The sequence below is a fragment of the Opisthocomus hoazin genome, chromosome 15 (assembly GCF_030867145.1).
Source record: "Opisthocomus hoazin isolate bOpiHoa1 chromosome 15, bOpiHoa1.hap1, whole genome shotgun sequence".
Lineage (NCBI taxonomy): Eukaryota > Metazoa > Chordata > Aves > Opisthocomiformes > Opisthocomidae > Opisthocomus > Opisthocomus hoazin.
In genome coordinates, this window is record NC_134428.1 from 11,157,206 (window position 1) to 11,180,454 (window position 23,249).

Consider the following 23,249-nt stretch of genomic DNA (forward strand, 5'->3'; position numbering starts at 1 on the left):
AACAATACATCAAATCCGTCTCTTCACGTACAAACATTATCTGCTACCCTTGCTGCAGAGCAGTGAAACTCTGGAACTGTATGAGCACACATAGCCCGCACCAGATTCATCAATGAGGGAAAGGGTTCTCTGACCCGACGGAGCAGCCACCCAGCTACGGAGACGCTCAAGTGCTTCGTGCCGCTGGGATTTTCCTCGGCTGCCGCGTCTGTTCCAACCCTCAGGCACAGAAAGCCGTTTAACCCTGCTCCATGGCAGGAGCTGGCAGCCAGGGCCCGATTCACCCGAAGGCCACCAGAACGGCAAGGAACAAACGGGTCTGTCTGGGCAGTCGCGTACCCGCAATTCTGTTCCACAAAATGAAACCAAGCGTGACTGTGTCCGTTTTGATTTTTGCATGATGTTAATGCTGAACCTCTACTTTCCTCGAAAAGTGAGATCTGTGGCTTTCCTGGGCTTAGGCATTTTGTTAGTCCCATTCAGGCTAGGATAGAAAGATTAAACAGTTTGTATCTAATCCACCCATTCCCAGTAAAACTGCTCGCCATTACCTTGACAATTAACAGTAGCACAGGGAATCTCTCCCTGGAGCTGACGTCACGTTTGTGATGAAGGCTGGTTTTCTCCAAGTTCTTTCAGAACAACAAAACTTTGTTTAAGAAAACAAAGCAAATGGGGCAAATGGGAACCCTAATGAAGTTGGTGGTAGTTTCTGTTTTTAACTGCAGCAGATTAACAGCGTTCTATCCTAGGATTACATGGTTACAAGAGCCACTGTCAGCTGCCTCCTACTGCGCGCTCGGACTTCAACAGCAGTTGTGCCCCACCGTGTCTCTGGGAGCATCAGCTCATGACTAATAAAAGAAGGATTTTTTTAAAACATGACTGTATTATTATAAATTTGTGCTAGTATCACATAGTAATGAAGATCTAATTTTAAAGGCATACTATCACTTTAAATATTTTTTCTGTCACTGTGTACTACTCAGTTCTGTTTCACATCTTAGGGTATTACAAAACGAAATGCTTGAAAACAGGGTTAAATACCTGCAGGATATAATTTTATAGCATTAGCTCTGATTATAAACATAAAGGTAACTGATGCATTGTAATAGAATTTTCTTATGACCCGGGCTAAGACTGTAAAATGTAAAGCTTCACACTGTGCTCACCGTGTTCAGTTAAAAGCAGAAAAAATAGTGTTGCATTTTCACTGCCATCAGCAGAACTGCCATCCTTTCTCACAGGGTTTTCTAATCCGTTCTGGCACCTAAGGCATTTGAACACTCGGTGGGAAGAAGTGAAACTGTGACGAAGGGAGTCTCATTTCAGATTTACAGTCCAATCACTCACAAAATCTGCCAATTCATTTTATAGTGTGTACTGTGAAAAGTCATTATTTAATATGAGCCTAAAAAAAATGTATTGGTGCAGTTTAGTAGCTTGACTTTGAATTAGAAAAGAAGGAGTAACACAGCATGTGGTATCTTTAAGCTTGTAGCGAGATGGCCCAGCATATACTTAAAATGTCCTTTGCATGTCTCAGTCAAGCACAGTATTTGTTCCACCAACAAGCTGTTCTATTTCAGTTTTTTTCTATATTTTTTTTTAATGTGACTACTATATATGTATAAATCTACGTACGCATGTATGTGTGCTAAAAGAGCACAGCAATAAAAGACTAGCCTCAGGTTAGAAATGGTTTCCATTTCAAATATTCTCAGCTCAAATTGTTAGCTATTTCAAAACTTTTCAGGTATCAGCTCTTAGAGCTCAGAAGTAAAAAATATAAATTAAAAACCCCAATACATCTTAACCCACCAGTTCTCAGCTAATGGAAATCGTAACCACTCAAAACAGGTTAACTCACAAAACAGCTTTTTTACTTTATAGCTAAAGGACTTAGGGGAAAAAAAAAACCACTATAGGGACTGCGGACCCCTTAATCATGACTGTGACATGATACTGATGCTAACTTAGAGCTCCTAACTCTTCCCTCTCCTCCCCAATATGGCTTGCTTAGCTTGTGCTCTAAAGAAGGCAATTTCTCTACCTTATAGACCTGTCACACGCTAAGACAATAACTGAGAAAAAATTAACTTACACTAAAAGCAAATATCGGGATGTCTCAAGGTATATTTTCTACTTGTATCCAGCCCTGTTGACGCATGCTGCAGAATCAAAAATGCAATATGTCTGTACCTCTGAAAAACGCAATAAAGTGAGAAGGAGCTGGGCCATCCATCTTAGCTACGTGTAACAGCAGGAGCAGTGGTTTTGGAGCATCACCAAATCCACGCCTTGCTTTGCTGCTGACCCTCGCACAGCGTAACCTCGCCTGGGCTGGCCACGCTCCTATAGCCATTTCTGCTTCAGAGAACAGCAGCGCTGCAGCGCGGTTTTGCAGTCTGCAGAAAATGTCAAATAGCCTCAGTTCTGCAGTGATACGAGTTGACTAATGACTGCATTTACAGCTGATCATGATGTTTTAAAGTTGCACTCTAATTTTTTTTGTATATTTTTATGTTACAAACTCACACACAATTTAGAACTTTGCAATTATTTAGCCTACTAACAAAATTAAAACATGAAAAATAAACCTCAGACAGGCTTGTAAGTTTTGGAAGTTTTTTTCTTTTTTTCCCTCCTTTATGTCTAATGCATTCTCTTTAATTCCTTACTTTTTATAGCAGCAGTTTGATATAATAAACCATAGTTTGTAAAAGCCATTAAGAATAAGCTTGCTAGTAGCAATCCTATTAAGTTACCTCATCAAGTGATCTGCTGTAATGTTTTCACATCAACTTTCTTTAGCTTTTACATTGTAGCATCATAAATGTCTCAGATTCCAAAAGTCTAAAAGTATTTGGTTGAAATTACAAGCAACATTTTCTTAATGGAGAATGGAAAGGCAGAAGCAATGTAAAAAAATCAACTTCAATTACAAAAGTGTCTTTGAAAAAATCAGTTAATGTTAGCAATATTGTAACAGCGTTAATTAAGAGAAGGGTTGGAGTTCCTGATATGGTGCAGAGGAGTAAGTTTACCGACTATTGTGAGGTTTCTCACAGCTGAGAGAACCCCAAATCTCAGTTCTGTTAATTCTGTTCCCGTACAGTGAATTAAGATTCCGCCATTTGCCTGAGGGTATTGGAAGCGCATTGTGATAGCCGCCTCCACGGCCCCTCTGCGCAGGGAAGGGTTAGGGGAATGCTTCGCCCTGGCAATCACAAGCCCAAACTCAACACACATAATTCTATTCATCACAGTGAGCTCATGCTGCAAAGTTTCAAATAAACATAACTCTAAAATGATGAGAGGAAATATTCATCGGAAAGCTGAATGCAGGATAAAACAATGTTTATGAGACATATCAGGCAACATCTAATTTTCTTCCATATTCACGTGGGTAACAGTCATACAACTACTGTACTTCTTACAGTACACCACACCAGGATCAAGTATGCTTAACGAAATAGGTTCGGCTTATTAGATTATGACATTGGTAATTACAGAAAGTGTCAAATGATTAATAAAAATCGAATGGGAAATTTCTGTTCTCTTAGCCATCTTCCCAAAAATCAAGATGTTCTATCCTTTGCCAAACACTTCAGCCTTTCATAACTTTCAATCACATTACACGCTAGCCTTCAATCTATTAATATTTGTCTTTCAATATGTTTCAGGATATATATTCTTCCATTTTTATTCTGCATGGCAAGTATCCAACACTTCCGATTCTTAATAAAGTCACAGCACAAAATTCTTGTACATGTTACTGTTCCACAAAGCCCCATACTTCCTTTTATATCTATACCAAATTTAAAATATTGTCATCCTTGCAGGTTTATCTTTCTCTCCTCATCATAATCAGGGCTTTTAAAATTAAGTAAATAGACTGCCAGAATTCCTAGAATACGTCTGCAAAGCTACACAGTGCAAGACAATTAGTCTAATAATTTGCCATTTCTAGTAACCAAATCCAAGTTGTACACCCCACGAACCAAAGAAGCAGACACTATTAAAATACCACTAGACTTCCCAAGAAGGGAAGAGCGCAGGGCAGGCCTCCTGCAAACGACAGTCACAATTCTGAAAACTGTAGCTTATTTGTAATGCAAAAAGAATGAAGGTTGAGATAAAACGCCTTTACTGCAGAGCTCTGCAGTCCATACCACATTCTGTTACGCTGGAGCCTAGAAACACGACTACATACTAATAAGAGGGTATCTTTTCCTGTATTCATGAAACGGCTCAAACAAATCTTAGACTAATCTGGTAGTTTCAGCTACCTTTCCTGCTTTACTACCTCATGGCTGTATCCATGTGACTGCTCAGAGAGGACCTTGTGAGTCAAAAATAGCAACAGCAGAAGAGAGAAAGTTGCAAGACAATTCATGTCCTGTTCCTTTTTCCATTTACAATTCTACCTGCTTAGAAATTCTATTTGTCATCCTTCCCAGAAGGGAAACTGACCTTTTGCTTGGAGTGTGGCAACTTCCCTTTTTTATCCCTTCTCTTTTAAAATTTTATTCTATTTATGGTTTATGTCTTCTATTGTAGTCTTATAGATAAGAATGGTTTAGCGATAACTCCACTAATCAAACTCTGGAGACTCGAGTTCCATTTGCAGCCTTCAACAAGTCACTCATTTGCTGCACCTGATTTAATGACAATGCAAATCAGCAGCAGTAAGGCTAACTAACAGTATGGAGCAGTTCTTACAAGAGGGAACATTGACCAGAAAATAATCGCCCTGCCTGAAAGGCAGATGAGAGAAGGGAGGTACAATAAAACTATCGAGTAGCATGGAGAAAGCAAGGCGACAACAACTGGTTCACTTTTTCCTCCCCACCTTATGTTGTAGGATAGGCTCTGCTTACCCTCACTGTGCTTCTCTGAGTTCTCTCCAGTGGGGTCACCTCTTTCTCAAGCATCGCACCCAAGCCGGGATACTAACCTGTATGGTCGCCTGATCTTGGCTCAAGGCATCTAGACCAAAGCTCACAATGCTTTTTTGCACAACAAAAATCTCAGCATTTAGAGAGTTGTACAAAACTTTTTTCATGAAATTCACAGTTGCCAGTTTTAATTCTGGTATCACTATTCCAGGCTACACCACAGCATTTTCTAGTTGCACATTTTTCTTTTAACGTTTCCTTTTATTTTTTACCTTTTTTTTTTTCCTGTAATAGTTTGAATTGATGACCTATCTTCAGGGGCATGACGTCTCCTGTTCTGGAGGACTGCCAACTGAGCAGGGTGGGTTGAATCTTCAGAAACAGCTTGGCATTTGCTCTCATTTCCCCTCATGAGGGTGGTGAGGCCCTGGCCCAGGCTGCCCAGAGAAGTGTTCAAGGCCGGGCTGGACGGGGCTCTGAGCACCCTGGTCTGGTGGAAGGGGTCCCTGCCCAGGGCAGGGGGTTGGAACGAGGTGATCTGTAAGGTTCCTTCCAACCCAATCCGTTCTATGATTTTATCTCAAGGCACTGATGGGTGTCGGTAACAGTTCACCCGAGCAGGCACAGACCTGCACATCCAGCGCGGCCTTTCGACGGGACCGTGCAGCACAGACCCCGGGCTGTGGGACCACTGCCACTGGCTCACGGCCAGCAAGGAGCCTGCGGGCAGCTCCAACTGGGAGCCACCTACCCCGCCTTGCCTTTACCTAGGAGCGCAGGAAGAAGCTCTCATGCAAACACCCTTCACGAATACAGCTGGGTTTTTATAAGAAAATGAAAGAAAATGGTACAACAAGCTTGAATGACCAAAACCAAGGAAACTCTCTCCAGAGACAGGGCCTGTGCAACCTATTGTGGGACCCCCGTCTGGGGTCCATCCAATACTACACAAATGTGAGCTTCCCACCCTGTGAAAGGATGTAAGATTTACCGACTATCTCTAATCCTCTTTTTATTCTATCACATTAAAGAAGCCACTTTAATAAGCCATTTGTTTGCAGGCCTTTCTTAAAGAGCTCCAGAAAGAGCCCTGCGCCATCTCTCGTTTCCCACGCGCACAACTGGACCCAGGCGCATCACAGAGGAACGGCACCTCAGGCCCTTGGGGGATTTTCTACACACAGCAACGCACTGTTCTGCAGAACTGACACAAGTGTTTCTACTTCAATACCCTCTCATTGTGTTTGTATTTAATTGACCAATGAAGTAATTACTTCCTCCAGCAAGAAATCAATTTAGTTTCCTATATTTTCCTTACTTTCTTTTATTGCGGCCAGTGCAATACAGATGCCCGATGTTGTTTCTAATTCTTCCTATTCAGTTCTTCAGTTCTACAGAAAAAGATATTTCTCCATCCAAATTGCAGTTCCTGTTTCCCATGTTACATGCCCCTTCAATTATTTGTGTTTCTGCTCTCTATTTTTCCTTGTTATTGGACTCGGGAAACAATATTTTTCCCATATTGGTTTCTGTTCAGTATTAATAGCCTATTTCAAAAGGAAACATTTGTAAAGTTATAAAGCAATACTCCATGCAAGCTTATCTTCTCACAAATATCACATAATTATTAGCAACATATCGTATTGTTTTGAAATGCATGCTCCTTCCTTTGCCCAGCTCTAGCCAGCCTGGAAATGCTTTCAGTGTCCCCAGGCCAAGTAATTCACAACACGACAATGCTGCAAAATTCTTTAACTCTAATGTTTTCACAAGGGCATACCTTACTATGTTTTATAAACCTACTTTATTTTATTACATGCATTTCATATAAAAACTATAAACCGGGTTTTACATCACTTTCAGCTTTTGACCATTCATCAGTTTTCCATGATAAAGCCACAGTGAAATCAATATCTTTGTAAAGCCAAGCTGTCAAAAGTTACTAGACTATTTCCAAAGGCAATTCCAACGAGACAGACTACCAGATGTTTTCAATATCTTTCATACAAGATTGCATGATAATTTTAGTGGCACCGAAAGAAACAATACAACAGGTAGTGTTTGGGGGTTTGACATTTTAAATAGCAAGCCCAATTGATTTTTACAAGATCACCTGAGACACAAATGCTAGTTCCGGAAAATTTACACCCAAACGTTCATCCACAGAACTTAAGAGCAATCGTGTTGTCAAAGAGCAAGAAAAGGAGACGGCCTTCAGCAACAAAGTCAATACAAAAACGTTCACTATACCTATCTGTGTGTATGAGTGTGTCTTATACATACACACATGTATAGGTGTATAGAAACATTTGCACTTTACTATATTAATTTTGCACTTCTGCTGATTTACAGGTTTTATTCTTATAGAAGACTACCAAATATGATTAAAATTCCCCTTATAATTAACTCAAAATTTTATTAAATCCTGCTTTTATAACTTTAAATATAATAATGCCAGCCAAGCCGGGGCAAAGAATATGTCTAGTCATTAATTTTACCTGTATCATTTCTCATCCCTGAAAAAAATGGCAATAAAAGGATCCCTCCTTAGAAATCAGACTAGCCACGGCCACACTCATCTCCATAATAGCACAATTTCCAATTCACGCCTCATTTTCATTAATGTTTCTAGCCATAAATTTTTAAGCATATGATAAAAAATTTCTGAAGCGGCATAAAACTAACATGAAGTGGGAGTTCATTAGTATGTGACCCTAATTAGAAATTCCATATTAACTTCCCATTTCTACTTGTGCATATCCAATAGCAGCAGGCCTAATATCCTGTGTACCAGTCCGACATTTGTTTTAAGTGCTCCTTCCTCCCTCTTACTCATTTTTATTTTTCCATGATTTCTATGTTTCCCCTGCTATTGAATAAGTCAACAGACAACTGTATCACAGTAGCACCTTTTGTGTCACAAATTATCCTGGAGAACTGCAAGAACCTACCAGCCCAATGCTTTATTAATGATACCAGATCATAAAACGAAAGGAGAAATTGCTGACTCTGACTCTTTTCTAATGTTGGGAGATAAAAATGCTACTTCAGGATTCAGAAGGTTAAGTTCTAATGTGTATTTTGAATAGAGTATGCTGAAATAATTGCCTCATAAAGCAATGCATTGACCAGCCTGCTAATGGCTGTATAGTGCAAAACTCAGCAAAGAGTGCCAGGCTTACTGGAAAAAATGCTGTGGCGTGGCTTTTGTAGCTTTCCATATTCTGTTAACTTTCCCTTTTTTACTTTTTTAGTCCTGTCAAAAGAATACCTGCCTACTTAACCATTACCAACTCCTTTTGACTACGTTAAGATCAAATTATTAAAAAAAACAAAAAACCAAAAAGCAAACACCCAAGGAAATTGGAACGCAACAGTAAGAAATCACAATCACATTTCACTTGTATGAACCCAATTACTAATTTCTTGCTTTTTATTTTTCTGCTACTTTCAGTTTAATATCAAGCCAGTACCCAAACTGAAACCAAAGCAATAATTACATTTTAGAGTCCGAATGGATTTCTAGCTTATAAACTTGTCATTAACAAGAATCTGTTTGATAGAGAAAAGTCTCCTCTCTACCAGTGCACGCTCTGGGCCTCAAAACAGCACAGCATTGCAGCGCTGGTTTAAGCCTGTCCTTATTTACTAAAGCACCCAAGAACAATAAAATAATCAAAAAGATGTCAAATATACATGTAAAGTTACACAACACTCTACACAATGTACCCAGAACTGAGAAAAAATTGTATAACCTCCTGCCGTCAGGTACCCCTACGGCACCACAACCGGGCTTCCAGTAGGACAAGGCAGCTCCCTACCCTGGTCCTGGGCAGGGTGGCACCCACCAGCTACCACACCCCTCCCCACCTCTTGGGTGCTGCTTCCACGCCCGGCCTCCGTGCTGTTCCCCCCAGCCCTCCGCACCGCAGGGCTCGGGAAGCAAAAGACAGCGACAACAACGCAGAAGCATGGCACAAACATCGACCGCCATGCTGTATCACCAAGAGTCAAAAAGCTATTTTACAGCTACCTGACTTCTGGGGAATTGTGTTCATCAACCAGGGTGTACGGACAGTACAGGGAAATGGCAACAAAAACAGGTCAGAGAAAATAAAGGAGAAAATAAAAGAATGGAGACAAGGAAAAGCTAATATTAGATAATTCACAGTTGTAATTAGCATAATTTCAGAGATCTAAGTTACCTTTATCCCTGGGTTTTGGGTGAATACAAAAAAATTACACTTCTATTTGCATCTACACTCCTAGAATAGTGTCTTGATCCAATGCCAGTTCTATCACCAGTGAGGCTTCAAGCACACAACTACCACATTTTCAGCTCCAAACTTTCCTGCAGTCATTCCATATGGTTATGGTTTGAGAATTAATTGGTTTTACTCACTGGCACAGAGCACAGAAGAAATGAGAAACGGAGAACGTTCTTCACGAACGTCTTCCTCTGAACATCTTCCAAGCTCCACCTCGTTCACAGCGCTACTTTCAGAGGCCAGCTGACACCCACATGCAAAGAGGCCTCTTGATATCGTAGCGGACACCCAAGCTCCCAGACCTCACATTATGATGCCAAGAAACTAGGCAACCTTCGGAGAAGCTCTCAGCGTTAGAATTTGCTACCCCACAGAAGGCTAATAAAACCAGAATTATCATTTTTGTACTGATAAAAAAAGCCATCACCCATACATTTTTGTGCTTTTTTCCTGAACTGTGCAGGCAGAGCCTTGAAGTACACACAAGTGTTTTGGTTTGGACTTTTTTTATGTTTGGCTGATTTTTTATGTACCTGAAATCAGTCATTTAGCAACAACTTCAATTTGAGAAATGACAGATGAAAACATGTTACCAACTTCAATGATAAAACTCCTTTTGGCTTCAAAGTTCTTTGTCTTAACACTCAGATGCAACCTTTTATGAACGTTTCTGATACGCTGATAACTACTATAAATATCTAAGAAATTACACTTCATACCAAGCATATTCTGCCTCAGAGCTGGGCGGTGTTTGGGGCGCGGTATATCTGACTGCCCCGTTCTGTTAAAGTACCGACACAGGGAACAGTAAAATGAATATCATACCTGAATAAAAACTTGTTTAAGCTATGTATTATACAACAAAACCCAAAACTAGAAAGCATTATGAAGAATTTCACTGAATAACAATATCTACCAACACCAGTGTACAGTGATAATCCTACAGTCAAGGAATTAAGTTTTTAAAAATCCTTGATTTTGTCTTGATTGACAGACGTGCGATTTTAAAATACAAACCATTCATAAAAAAAAAGTGACAACTCTCTACATTACAAAAACTAATGGATCAGAACACTGAAACACTGATTACTGGAATAATAAATCAGCTTTTGAGATCTTAAGATGTCATAAACCAAGCATCTCACACTCTGGATATGAGACGTATTACCAGAATCATTCGATTGATTTATTATTAGTTTTGCAATCAGTCTTTTCAAACCTTTTTTTTTTTTTTTTTTTTTTTACAATCCATTATCACTTGTGCTCAAAAATACTAAAAGCCCTATGAGTGCAACGTATATCAATAATTTCACCTATTCTTAAAAGATTTATTACAAGCAGCAATTAAAGATTCAGCTTTACTTTTAAAAGTGCCCCTATGCTTCCCTTTACCTAAACACAAATAGCACAAAAAAAAACCAGAATGGTCTTTCCAGATGGCTGTTTTATATGAAAATTAGCAGACAGATTTAACATTCCCGAGTCATTTTAAGGGTAAAAATGGAAATTATTTTCAGTATTCCTATCCTTCCCATACTCTGCACATGTACATACTCCCCCTCCCGCCCCAGGAAATAGCAAAAAAGAACTATTAGTTATTACCATAAGAAATAGTAAAAATCCTGTCAAAAGATAATTTTGATAGATTGCTATTTGAATAAAAATGAGACAGGTATTGTATTTTTATGACAAGTATAGTTGTGATATTAAATGACATTAGGGAACTTCAGATTTTTTTTTCTTAATTATCTCTGTTTGGATCAAGCATATTAAAATGCAACAAGCCAAAGTTAGCTCAGATTCATATAACCTAGCAACGACGTGACCCACTTGAAATTTCTTTTCTAAGACTTGGCTGACTTAGCCAAAGCTGAGGCACACATCTTCATACAATGGGCAAAAACAAAAATCAAGGTTTATTTTTAATCCTCCACAGCTATTCAGAGTACTTTTAGAAACTTACTTAGATTTAGGTATTGAAATCCGTGTTTTCATTGAACTGTAATATCTACAAAACAACAGGAAAAGGATAAGCACGGCAAACTATGGCATTTACAAAAGGGCCATTATTTGGAAATAATATTTGCCTTTATTATGTTTGTAGTGCATGCCATCTGCATTTTGACCTAACCCTCTTTTATGCACATATCTTTGAATATTCAATTACACTCTTTTAAGCAGAGCTCAAGTAAACAAAACAGCAAGTAGCAGTCAGATAGAAGGTGGATTTGAAGGTGAACCTGCCACCTCTAGCCGAGTGCCTGAATCACCTCAGCTGCTCCAAGTATTCACCTACTTCCAAGTTTGAACCCTTTACTATTTAAAATAAAAATTTAAAATTTCTATTTAAAAATTCAAGTCTTTGAGGCAGAAAGCATTCAAGCCACATACAGATGAGTAAGAAACTCATCTGAGATATTAGAGTGAAAGTTGAACTCCAGTGAATACTTCACTACATTTAAGTCCAATTGTGTCCAAAAAGGGATTTAAAGAATTTCAGTTTACCCTACACAGCGCACAGGAATTCTCAGCTATTGGTTGCATTTTGGTCTTGAGAATCCTATCATCACACAAGAACGCAGGCTGGAAGGAACCTCAAGAGGTTTCAAGCCTAAACTCCTGATTAAAGTGTGGTCAGCTATGAGATCACACCATGGCTGCTCAGGGTTTGATCCAGATGCTCCTTGGAAGCCTCCAAGAGGGGGGATCACACAGCTGCCCCTCTGAACAATATGTTCTAAAGCTTGACGACTTACAGTGAAAAAGTTTTCCCTATATCCAGTTTGAACCTACCTTGTTTTAACTGGTGTGTCTCATCCTCTTGCCATGCACCTCTGTGGAGAGCCGGGCTCCGTCTTCTTGATCCCCTCATAGGTGCTTAGGGGCTGCTCTTAGGCTCCCCCATCTCACTAATGTGTATTTAATTGACTTGCCTTCTGCAAATCAGAAAAATACTGGAATCATGTAACTGTTTTGCTTTCAAGAATAATAGTCTCAAACATCACGACAGTGACACATGTAGAGAGGCCCGAAAAAAACCTGTTTATGTTTTTCTTGCTGGTTTTCAATTAATATATATAAGGAACCTCATTTGCAATCCACTTCTACGTATGGTGCCGAAGTATTGTAGCAGTGTGGGGGGAGAATAGCTAGATCAATACTCACAGAGGGGAAAAGACGACTCATTTCAAGCCACTGCAGCTTGAAAGCAAAGTTGAGGTCTCTTTCTGTAAAAGAATCATACTCACCGACTTGACTTCGGCAAAAAACTTGACCTGGTAAGAATCTCAACTTTGCTAATTCCCAGTCATGCAAACAAATCATGGTTCTAACCTGACAAAAATCTGCAACTTTCATTCTCTGTCAGTTTTTTTGAGATATTTTTAGCTTAAAGAAACACACTCAACTGGAAGCTATATTTAGGAAAAGCTGAAAATTTTAAAAATAGGACACAGAAATGAATTTGCACTGCCATTAAGCTGCTAGTTTGAAACGTCTATGTGACATATTGGCAACTTTTTTTCTGGTTGGCTATTTTTCTTTAGCCTTCTCCATCTCCCCCCTCCCCCTTTATTTTTTTTAACATACATCTTCCTCTATTGCTTCCTCACTCGCACTGATAGCTCCAGCTAGTTCATAAATGCCATTGCTGCCTGCTGCCATGTGATGTGGTCATGCAGAAAAGATTTCATAGGAAAAAGTGTTAGCTAGCTAGAGGCGGTACTGTCGATCATTACTTGGAACTGCAGCTACTGGTATGTGACTATGTATTCATTTCATGCATTATAACACCTAACATGCACGACAAAATGTTGAATACAAAGTTAATTCACAAACTAGAGTAGCTGGTGTTGCTGAAGCTGTATAGGAAATACATATGATCATTCCTTCGCCTTTGCCAGTAGTTTCTAGCAATTTGAAAATGGTTCCATTTCAACATCGCTTAATTTCACCATTTATTTTAGCTTGATTTAGCTCATTAAAGTTTGAAAAATGCTTTGATGTCCTTTGCTGGAGCTGCTGTGCAATTTTACTGTTGTCACTTTACACTCTAGCAACTGTAGAAATTCATGATGACAAAACCTGCCCTTAACTAAGTTGTATATTGCAAAATTTTAAAAATATTAGAAAGTATTTTAATTGACACTATTGAGAGACAAACAACAAAAATACAAATAATGTCTTTAAACTATTTCTCATTTTTAAGCAAGTGTGTATGAAGGACTGTTCAAAGTATATTTTCAGATTGCTAGGTCTCTGTTCATGCCCTAAATCTGCTTTTACTTAGTACAGCATCTTCTAAGAATTCAAAAAAGAAACTACGTGAGAGAAATATTTGAAAATTATTAACTAGGACTTATGCTCAGATATTCTTATGTCAAAGAGGTTACTTGGAGGAAGACAAATATTATGTGTCTACTGAAGCAGCAAAAGGCAACCTTTATGCCAAGGGTAGCTACTAGCATGTTAATTTGGTCACTACAAATATTGTATGCACCTCACTGGAAACAATATTTCAACTGCTTTTAACTGTATAAGAATACACAGTTCATTGGATCGTGTGAACAGGAGAAAGGATAAAACAAAATTAAAATGTTACTATTAACTACTACAAACCAACACTAAATCAGTCTCAGTGTCAGTCAGGACTTAGCTGTTTTTCACAGGAATTACAGGTATTTGCCTAGTTTTATAGCTGACTATAATATATCTATTAACAATCAAATCAAGTCTTTAACTACAATAAGGTTTCTTACTAACATCACATGAAAATAAGCATTAGAAATATATTTCAAGGAGGCAACAGATCCTTCATCAAAACAGGACATAAAATTCAAGTGTACTTTACAAAAAGCAGGTAACTTTGAAAAATGAGGACAAAAAATTAACTTTACATATAAACATACATATTACTACTATAAACACCGGGAACCAAATGGATAAAAGCTAAGAAAGGAGGCAGATTATGCATTTGCACAGCAAATTTCTATTCTAAGAATTTGAACGTACCCACAAAAGTAACCAAGCTAATGACATAGTTGAAAGGCGAAAACATAGTGTTGAGCATATAGAAAAGTTATCTACCTCACAAGTATTATTTTTTCAAATTTCCTCATTCCAAATCAGGAACAAATAGAAATAGCTTTGCTTGGCCTTAGATAACCCTGCAATAAGACCGAGGAGAGGCAATCGACTACTAGAAGGAAGAAATGAAATTCCTTTATTCTACCACGTTTCCACAAGAGCACACGTGTTTCTCATGAGTAGTGAAGATACACAACAAAGACCTTGCAGAACCATTTTCAGGTCAAGATATGGTCCCATAGTACCCCCGGAACACGTTTTTAATGCAGATGATTGTTGGAGAGAACTAAACCAGGTTTGCAAGAAATATCAATTCAGCGAGGTCCTGACAGCCACAGAGATACTCAGAATAATTAGTTGTTCTTCATTCCATATGAATGCCCATACTACACTGAGAAATAAAGATAGGATTAAAAACAAACAAAAGACACTCTGAAGAAAGGAACGGTTTCTGTGGAACTCCCTATTCAGAGTAAGAATATTGCTAGGTGCCAGCTGTTTAGCTCATATGATTGGCATTATGGATATGATGGGTGAAATGATCTAAGAAGTTTTGCACACTTAAACATTCTAATTCCACAACTGAATAACATGAATTTCTCTTTGCTATTAGCCCCACTTATGTCCACCTGCCGTTAACGTTGAAGAAATCCACGGATACAGGCACAATGTCTGCAGATGGTGAATTTTGAAGTGAACTTGAAGAACCCTGTAGTTCTTTCACAAATTTTCTGGTCAGTCTCATCCGATATGTATACATTTAGATACAACTTCAAAGAGCCCAACTGCGTACATATATAGTCAAATCAGCATGTTCGGTATCATACTGAGCACACACTACTGACCTGTAACACCGAGCAGTAACACATTCGCATTTCATAAAGAGTTTTCATTTAAGTTTGGATCTAGCACATTTGCCAACTACACCTTAAACTAACTTAGAATTTACAAACAGTGTATATATAGATTAAAGAAAGTGAGATATTCCTGGTTTTCTATATCTGTTTCCTGGAAAGTGTTTTTTCATACTTTTCATACCTGCTGTAACAAAACATGAGTTTAAAATGTGTCATCCCAGTTGGGTTCTAATCTACAATTCATTTATGAGACTATAAAGGCAGAGTATTTCTGATTTTACAGTTCTGTCTTGGCTAGAATTAACTTCAAAAGACAACTTTTCTTTGGGTAGAATCAAAAGAAGAGAGAGAATCGTATATAAGAAATTTTCTATTGATAAGCAACCAGAAGAGTCCCTTAAAATGGGACCTGGGACAAATAAGATTAGCAAGTTATTAACAAATGTTAACTACAGTAGATTCCACCTGCATAATTAAAAAAAAAATCCCTGTCATGGAAATCAATTTAGAGATATCAATTATTTGTGTCAAACAATAATGAATTAGTAAGAACTGTAATTAAAAAATATTCTAATAGGAATTGCTAAAAATCAGAAGACAAGGCATAGTTATATGCCTATAGATTTATATCATAAATGCCATGTAAACGTTAAATTATGTAAACCTTAATCGTAACAAATCTAATTTTTACTGCCTCATTTCAGCAAGACTTTTGATTAAATACTGCATTTAGGAAGTAGAACTCATTAATAGTCAGTAGATTATTATACATCTTGATATTTATATCTTGCAGTAATGGTTTTAAACTAAAACAGGGTAGGTTTAGGCTGGATATAAGGAAGAAATTCTTTACAATGAGAGTTATGAAACACCGGAACGGGTTGCCCAGAGAGGTACTGGAGGCCCCATCCCTGAAACATTCAAGACCAGGTTGGACAGGGCTCTGAGCCACCTGATCTAGTTAGCGGTGTCCCTGCTCGCTGCAGGGGGGTTGGACTAGATGACCTCTAGGGGTCCCTTCCGACCCAAAAATTTCTATGATTCTATGATTTGACCACTTATATTTTGTATGTCATGACTTCCGAGAACAGACAACTGTTCTACCATTTTTGTTCTATTTTTCAAATTGTTAAAGGAAGCTTCAGACCAAGAGAGTCTTTACTGCACATAGACAACAGAGGTAGTGATCCGTTCAACCAAATTAGCTAAGAATGACGACACATGCTACGCAGTTGCATGCATTCTTTGTGTATTAATTCTACAAAAATATAAGACTGGCTGCAGAGGAGAAGGAGAGAAAAGTAACTGCTAAACTTTCTGCGAAAAGTTCACATCGAGATTTTTCAGCTAAATCCAGAGGGATATTTACTACACAAAAGCTAGCAGATATGTAATCAATACTCCAGTACACTGCCTCCTTGTGATAAATTATTAATAGCTGAGGGAGAGATTGTCTTCTTAAATGTAAATGACTTTAATGATAAAAACATGGTTGAAACATTGATCCTCCACTTCGAATCTGAACTACCCGAGAAAAACGAACATCTCTGTCAGGCCTCCAGGGCAGAGGATATTCCATTGCCTGCAGTGGCATTACCAGCTTCTGTTGGTTGAGTATAAAAGTACTTCTGGGACAAAATAAAGGCCCTTCGCAGAGATTATAAATAAATTAAAGATAAATGTCATTCATTTATAGTAGAATAGACTAAAATAAAGTATATGCATACACATATATTCCCACCCTGAAGGACTCCTCAATTCATTTACCAGTACATGTATCACTACAAGGAGAGTTCTTAAGAGAGCAGGAAACGAGTGAAAAGTACCCTGGCAACAACGATTAGCAAAGCTCCTTCTCTGTAGAAAGAAAAGGACATACTTTCATATATATACTTACACAGACACACTCTAGTAATGGAGTCTGACTCTTGCTTCCTGTATCTTCTCCTGTTCCTGAATTCAAATGCCTTGATAGCATCCTATGACAGGATCACCTTGGCCAGCAGCCAGACGTCCACCCAGGCACCCTCTCACTCTCCCCCTTAACAAGGAAGGGGCAGAAAAGAAGATGGAAAAGCTCGTGGGTTGAGATAAAGACAGGTGCATCGCTTACCAATTACAGTCACAGGCAAAACAGACTTGAGTTGAGGAAAATAAATTCAATTTATTGCCAATTAAGATAGACTTGGATTATGACAAACAAAAACGAAATTAAAACAACACTTTCCTCCAACACCCTTTCCCAGGCTCAACTTCATTCTTCATTTCTGACTCCTCTGCCCACCCTGAGCAGCACGAGGGGATGGGAGTGAGGGGTTGTGGTCAGTCCTCTCTGCTGCTACTTCCTCCCTCACACTTTACTCCTGCTCCAGTGTGGGCCCTTCTCATGGGCTGCAGTCCTTCAGGGAAAAAAGAAATCTGCTCCTGTGTAGTTCTCCACAGGCTGCGACTCCTGTCAGGAAAATCTGTTTCAGTGTGGGCTCCCCACCAGCTGTAGTTCTTTCAGGAAACATCTGCCCATTCTCGTGCAAGGTCCTCCACGGGCTGTGGAGAAATACCTGCTCCACCATTGGCTCCCCATGGGCTGCAGGGGAATCTCTGCTCCGGCACCCGGAGCACATCTTCCCCCTCTTCCTTCTCTGGCCTTGGGGTTCACTGTGTCCTGCCATGGGGCCAATGCATACAGTCCAAGACCTCCCCCCTCCCAGAGGCCACCCCTGCAGCTCCCCACTGCCAACACCAGGACATGGGCACCCCATAAACATACAAATACTCCCTGAGAACTCTTAAGACTACTCAAACGCTGACGGAAAAGCAGTATCATGTTGGGTTTGCTGGGGTTTTGTTGTGTGGTTTGGGGCTTTTTTGTTTAGTTGGTTGGTTTTGGAGGGCGGTGTTTGTTTGTTTGGGGTTTTTTTCAAGAGGATCAAGCCTTGGACATTCACAATCTACTCTCACAGTACACCAATGAGTTCTACATAGTAGCACTAGCAGAATTTCACAGAAGACTTGAGAAACTATCCTAAGAACATGTCATAACTCTGACATACTTACAAACAAACAGTAGATCCTAAGTTCAATAACAAAAATAATTTATTTTCTCCACAACAGCAAGGAAACCCAACAATGGCAAAATAAACAAGAGTCGCAGAAAAGACTGAAAACTGGTTAAGAGTTCAAAATGATCCCACCTTCTTTAAGCAGAGTAAGGAAAATATTTCCTAAACAAAAGCTAAAAGCTGAGCAGATGATACAAATTATGAGGAAAATGCTGTATCCATGGTAATTCTCACTGCAGAACGATAAAATCCTACACTGTAGTGAATCAATATGCTGAGGAGACTCAGTGAGTTTTATTCATATCAAAATAGAAATCTCTCTATCGATAAGTCTGCATCATTCAGAACTCAATACAACCCTACCTACATGACCAAAATGAGAATAAATGATTTCATTTGACAGAAGTAAAGAATTTTAATCTGAATTTCATGTTAAGGGTCTTGAACTATGTTAAATTACTGAGAAGGAAGTAATTCTGTGGTCAAAGAGAAGACAGAACAAAATGGCTATGCACATCACACGTGGCTATGTGCCGTACCTCTCCACACAGTCAAAATAACAATTATCTCTTACCAGACACAGAGGGCTAAGGTTGAACAGTTCTCCTGGCAGCACATACCACCACTGAGGAACAAGGTTAAGGGGGAGTGTTCTCCTCCTCTGGGTCGTACAGCACCGTATAGCAAGCCCAAGGTAACCCCACTTTCTCTGCAGCGGAGAGAGTACAGATACTTTCTGCCCTTCCCAGAGTGAATTCTCCCCATGCAGGGCCCTTTGCAAGCATGAAGTAAGCACCACACTAATTCTCTGTGATTTTATTTCATCCTGCTTTTTAAAACTAAAATTTTGTGCATTGTAACAAGTTAACGTCTTATGCCGATCCTCATGTCTTAATGCATTACTCAAACTGCTTGCAGAAAAGTACATGACAGGCTGTTATTTAATACGTTATTTAGTGCCTGTTCACTAGCCCTACTAAAATTGCCCTTTCTCATCCAACAGTTTTTTATCTATTTTATTTTATCTTATGCTTACATAAGTAAAAGTGAATGAAGCATGACTTCTGTCAGAAGGTTAAATAAAAATGAAGTACCACTGTCAGCCATTATTAACAAATCTACTTGTATTTCATTGAGCCTGGGAAATTTTGTGAGTTACAACAGCCACTTCATAGTATCTCCTCACAGTTATATAGTTCTCTTCTCCCCAGAGGAGGCCAATACCTAAAGAACTGATATAAAAATTAAGCATTGTAAAACATTTAATCTGCCAGTGAAAGAATGCCTTATGAGGGAAATAGGGCAGTTTTCACAGGGCACAGCAGCACTACGTGGAACCTGCGAAAAGGAAGTGACAAACGCCTTTGAAATGTATCCTTCTGATACAATCAGAGGCCTCTTACACATCATAAAGGTCATCTTGGTACACCATGGAAGTGAAAAAGCACGTTATCCCAAAGTGCAGCGTTCGGGTCTTCCGCTGCTGTATGACAATAACAACAAACAACAGCCAACGCCTCAATACAAAACAGTACGCAAAGTTTAAACTAAAGAGAGCTCAGTCAGTTTTATCCCCCTGACAATATGCCTGTGTCACGTGAACACACCATGTAAGGACTAGAGTTGTGAGAACACTCATGGAAGTGGACCTCCACTGATATTGGAATGGCGTTCATTTTAATATGGAAAATACGGTACGCTTTTCAGGGTAGGTCTTGATTTGAAACTACAGAAAGAAAAATGTTGCGACAGAATGTATGTTGTGCTTTACAATTTATGATATTGTACAAAGAGTCCTGGGATTAGGTGGCAGCCCCCTGCAGCAAAGGAAAGAGTGGTCCGTGCTTTGGCCACTACCAAGGCTGCTCACGGGGGAGATGGTTCCCACGCTCAGAAGCGGTGGGCACGAGATGACAGCAGGGAACCCGGCCCACTCAGACAGCATCCAAAAACACACAGCGATGAGTAGGGGGCAGCCAGAAGGGCCTCTGTGGCGAACAGAGGACTTTACGGGGGCTAAAGCAAAGGCAGCAGCATTTGCTACAACTTAGGACACCAGCTGAAACCAAGTCTGTAAGCAAGGACCTGCCACTGAGGGCACAGGAGGCAGAAGAGTTGTATATAAACCCCTTCTATTTATTACTGATTTGCTCCGAGTCTACTCTTCAAAAACTTAAGTACTCTAGTTTTAGTTCTAATAGAACTTGTCATTTAAAATATGTAAAAAGCCTATTAGCTTTTTCTGGAGAGTGCTCTATAAGCAGCAGGCCTATTTAAATCCACTTCAAAGATCCAGCTGACTCAGGGTCACCTTATGTGCGTGTACGATCAGGTTACTGACAGGCAAAAAAGAGCAAAAGAGAACGGGAAACCAATTGGCCTGCCACCATTTGCTGCGACACTGAGGACATACACGCTGTGTCAGAACAGATTGATTAATTCTCAAGTAAGCAGGACAATTTTCAGTCTGACATATAGATTGTCTCTCCAAACACCAAACATCGTTAAGATTTTGGTGAGTAAAGTGAAGTGAGATTCTTACTTGGCTGTTTCCAACACAAACAAGTCTGGTTTCAGAAGCGTGCAAGCAAAATGCATTAACCTTCCTGAGGTTATCCTAAGTCTTCTGACCATTTAATTTGTAGATAAAATTCAAAAAGGCAAGGATCCCTTCTGCTACAGAAGAGGGAAATTTCGCCCTGCCCTGGGGTAGAAAACATATTGCAAAGGTCTGCTGCTACTGTAGTGCAAACCACATCAAAACGTCATTGCAAAAAGGTTGACTATTTTTCTAGTACTGCTACAAGGATTCAGAAAAAGAAAAAAAGATTCTTGCAACGCAGTAACGATTTTGATGAAAGAGTTAATCTTTCTGACTTCATGCTAGTTTTATATATGGATCTATTTAAGTCAGGACAGGATTTTTCCAGTTCTACATACGTATTTCTTTCTGACAGTTGTCACCACCAAATGAAATGTTTGCTTTCAGCATGCACAAGAACTAGATATTTTGTAGTATGTTACATTTCAGTTAAATACAAGGCTAACTGTAACCTTTGGATAAACACTAGTTCCCTACTAATTTAGGCTGTCTCCTGAAAGAAGCATTTAACCCTGTTGGACGTGTGGAGGGCATTTTGGCAGAACAGACTGGGATAAAGGCACGGTCGGAGCAGGTGTTACAGCTCAGCCTGGCTGCAGGTCACTCACAGATGCCACCAAGTAGCTTCTCGGGCTCCATATTCACACACAAGGCAACTGCCATACCTGTCGGCTGCTAAGGTGAAGTCTCCATATAATCAGGCTACTACCTCCCTGACAAACACAGTTCATATTTCGTTCCTGCAGTTTCCTAGCTGGCCCATTTTACTCTGGAACATACTGCAGCTGGAAGCAAAAATTCTATACCCAGGGAAAAACCTGTCCTGAGCAGCAATTCAAGTCTCTGGCTTCATATCTCTAAAAAGTCCCTTAACCTCCCTAAATAATTTAAGGCAAATATTTTTTTTTTTTTTCCCTGATGGGGAGAAAGACATTGTCACTTACGAAAAGACTTCCAAGGCCACAAATGGGAGTTGGAATTCCAATTCATACAGGAATTTTTTTTTAAAGTTGAAATATCAAGCAGAATTTCTATTCACTATACTCCCAACTCATCTTGAAATTTATACTATGACTGCATAAAGGACATTTGGTGTATAAATAATACTTGAAAACTAAAACCAGTTATGGGGTATAAAATTTTAACCATTCGAATTACTTGAATTTGGTGCTTTATATGGAACAGTAGTCATTTTGGGACTCAGTGTAGTGTCTTCTACTGAGAAACCCCAGAGCCAGAATGACACTTCTCCAGCCCTTGGTAAGACAGTGGAGCAGGGACTCCCACACCTAATTCTTCCCTAGGCTTAGGAATTCTTCTTTTATTCTTGATGGACTGAAAAATATGGAATACCAAATTTGTCTTCAAAAATTTATTTAAAAATATTATTATGCAGATTTGCAAATACACACTATTGGGCACAGAAATGGCAAGTCTTTTCATGAGTAACACTTGTTCATGCAAAACAGTCCTTTTAAATGGAATGCAAAAACTCGGAGAAGTCACTTAGGCTTTCAAAACACAGACACCCATCCATGTAACCAGCACTTGCTAGATAAATACCTTATAGAATATGTATCAAACACAGCACATTTAGAGTACAGAAATATCTGCTGCAACACAGTTCATGTCCATTCAAACAACAATAAAGGTGAAATAAGAAAATAGTGCCAAGATAAGAAGTGTTTGGTGTGTATCACAAGCTAATATTAAACAAATAGGGGATTTTTTTTCAACCAATATACTTGTCCTATATATATATATTTAAAAAGACATGCAGCAAGTTTACTTTAAGTGTAAGTCAGGACAAAAGGAGCCTTAACTTTTCATGCTGGAGTTAAACCAGTATGAGTAAATCCTTTAAACAAAACAGTGTAGCTACAGGAAATCCCCTACAACAATCATCTGTAACTATTTTTCTCTGCACTTCATAAATAATGAAGAGTTAAAACCGATCCATTAGTCTCCCATTTTTTCATGCACTAGTTATGCAAGCAGGCTACAAGATGCTCTAAATATGAGAAAAGTTGAAGTGTACAGCACTTTGTTTTTTAAGGAAAAATTAAATTATTTTGACACCTTGCAGTCATTTCTCCCTCACAGCTGGATTTTTAAACTGTTGGAAATAAAAGCATGTTTTGCAAGTAAGTGAAACAGTTTACAAAACTGCTAAGAATAAAAAAACCATTATTCTTTTAATCTAATGTCATTAAAATGTTTTTTTCTAACAAGTAACCATCCATTTATTTTTTTTGTTACAGATTTCTACCCAGAACACTTATTCATAATCTGGCAAGGTAATTTAGTATGCTTCTATAAATAATTATGAGTGACTTAATCTAAAAAAAAAAAAAAGACTGTAAAAGAGAAACTGTCTCACCCACACTAGATTCCCAAACGTGAAAAATAATTTGCCTGAAAATCTGTACTTTTCTCTTTTTTTTCCATGGAAAACTTCTATGAGCTTGGGGAAACAA

General features: G+C 38.9%; 1 protein-coding gene across 38 annotated transcripts in view; it reads right to left on the minus strand.

Moving 5' to 3' along the window:
* The window catches only part of RBFOX1 (RNA binding fox-1 homolog 1), a 1,166,109-nt gene that overhangs the window by 439,788 nt on the left and 703,072 nt on the right, over window positions 1-23,249 (minus strand). Inside the window, exon 1 of one of the 38 annotated variants that reach the window (XM_075435952.1) lies at window positions 17,009-17,136. The exons of the other annotated variants lie outside the window; for them this stretch is intronic. Within the exon in view, the coding sequence (XP_075292067.1) occupies window positions 17,009-17,089 (81 nt within the window). The 5' untranslated portion in view covers window positions 17,090-17,136. Of the gene's footprint in view, window positions 1-17,008; window positions 17,137-23,249 lie in introns of those variants that run through there. 38 annotated transcript variants of the gene reach the window in all.